Source organism: Octodon degus, unplaced genomic scaffold (assembly GCF_000260255.1).
Source record: "Octodon degus isolate 3935 unplaced genomic scaffold, OctDeg1.0 scaffold00259, whole genome shotgun sequence".
Taxonomy (NCBI): Eukaryota; Metazoa; Chordata; class Mammalia; order Rodentia; family Octodontidae; genus Octodon; species Octodon degus.
The window spans coordinates 1,533,488-1,535,648 of NW_004524835.1; the positions used below are offsets into that span (position 1 = coordinate 1,533,488).

Consider the following 2,161-nt stretch of genomic DNA (forward strand, 5'->3'; position numbering starts at 1 on the left):
TTTCATGGTTCCAACCTAAAAACAAATTTTAAATACCACTGGATTGTGTTGTTAGAAATAATATTATCAAATCACTTTAAATGTTTTACTAAAGTTCTGCCTTGTTTTAACAAGTGCTTATTGTCTGTGAGTTCATGCTGTTCAAATAAAAAATTTTGACTATTTTACAAATATTTTCTATATCATTCACCAACGGAAAATATTTGTGAACCTATCAATCATTGAGTTAACAAGCTCTGTCACACAGTATACTTAATACTCACTGTAACAAATTAGTATTACCATTCCTTAATGCAATACAAACTCATTTCCCCTTAAACTGCTATTGCACTGAAATACAGGGTTATAAATGAGCAGAACACAGACTGATTTGCATGTAATAACAGTGGCAATAAACCTTTCCTGGTTCATGCAATTTTCCCCATCTGCTAACAGAGAAAATTTTGAATCTATTATTCCCAGAAGGGGACTTACCCAGCTGGACATCTATAACACTTGGCTGATTCTCCACGGGGAACAGTGGTTTGGGAGGCTTGTCTGTGAGTAATGCTAGGAGAGAAAATGAAAAAAAAATTGGAAAAATTGAGATAAATTATATGCTAAAAAGGATTCTATTGTGTATGATATTTAATGTTTGTAGATGTGATGTTGTATAAACATTTCCTAGATAGTGCTTCTATTTGGGTTTTTCCTCTCACCATACATCTATTATTTCAAAGTAAATTTAGAGCACCATTGATTCACTGTGAATAGACCATTTCAACATCTAAATTTTCTAACAAGATGAAACTAATAGACTCTTTGGCTGCTTTTTGTAAGTGTGTGTTTTTGTGTGTGCACAAATATCGATTTAAAAGTATGATCACAGAAACAATAAAACTTCATATATATCTGCTTGTTGGCACTAAATCTTTTCTAAAAAATATAATACTAATGTACATTTCTAGTGGCCTGACCCTTCTAGACTCTAAATCAGGATTCATTCTTTGCTGCAACTTCCAAAATAATAATGTACTAGTATCCTTATTAGTAACTGATCAAAAATGCTAATTCACCATATTTTTGCACCAATAAGGGATATGGGAGATATGATAAGAGAAAAGAAAGTAAAACTGTTTTTGTTGCTTTCAATTTATATCTAAGACTATGAACATGGGACTTGAAGAACAGAGAAAGGAAAGGTCAGTATAACCTGGTAGATAAAACTGGGGAAAATCATATGAAGGGAGTCAATCTCCTTATGAACCTTAAGGGGTAGAGAATGTTTAAAAAAACAGAGAGTAGAAAAGACAAAATTTAAAGAATATGAACAACATAAACCAAGCTCAGAGGTAGAATTTAGTGAGAATAATGTGCTTAAAGGATGGTGAAAAGGGCTTACGTAGAGTTTGGTAGAGTCATTTGCTGTTGAAGTAACCATCATGAATTGGACATGATGATAGACACAGAGGATGACACTTAATTCTGAAGAATCCTAAAACTTTTCAAATGAATTTAGACATGTTATAGTAGGCTAGAACATCCTGGAAGATTATTAGAATAAAATATTGACTCAAAAGAAGCACTATCTAATATATGCTGTGAGGACATACTTTAAGGAAGCACTCAATATATGGTAATACTTGAGAGGAACAAAAGTAATTAAAAGAATGCAGGAGCAATTCTGCCTGGGTAGGGGTAGGGAACAAGGACTCAGACTAAGATGCAGTCTGGAAAACACTTTCTTTAAAAAGAACGGTAACAAATCTGATTGTTACCAGAAGAAAGAAATGAAAGGAACTGATATCAATAATTTTTCATGGATTGTCATAGAAACAAGCCTTCTATCAAAGTATTACTTATATCTTTAATTGCTTTAATAGTTTCTGTGTTGACATATTGTTTCAAGTATACGACTGGACTTTTGTCTACTAAAATGAAATGTTTTATTTTGTTTTATAATTTGATTCATGGAGAGTTATCCTAGAATTTATCTCTAAAGATATTGACTAAATCACCATTTGTTGACTGGCTTAGGAATTGCCTGGTGACATGGGTGAAGTGCATCTCCTAGTGGCCAGGATATTTAGAAGAGAAAGAAGAGCAAGATTTGATGACAGGATGGGAACAAAGTTAGATAAATAGATAATTTGGTATGATTCTTAAAATTAGAGGTTGATAA

At 32.4% G+C, this 2,161-nt stretch overlaps 1 protein-coding gene across 2 annotated transcripts in view; it reads right to left on the reverse strand.

The window, feature by feature from the left end:
- Il1rapl2 (interleukin 1 receptor accessory protein like 2) overlaps window positions 1–2,161 on the reverse strand; it is a 1,644,749-nt gene that overhangs the window by 413,610 nt on the left and 1,228,978 nt on the right. For both annotated transcript variants that reach the window (XM_004646205.2, XM_004646204.1), the window contains one exon: window positions 475–549. In XM_004646205.2, the coding sequence (XP_004646262.1) occupies window positions 475–549 (75 nt within the window). The remainder of the gene's footprint in view (window positions 1–474; window positions 550–2,161) is intronic.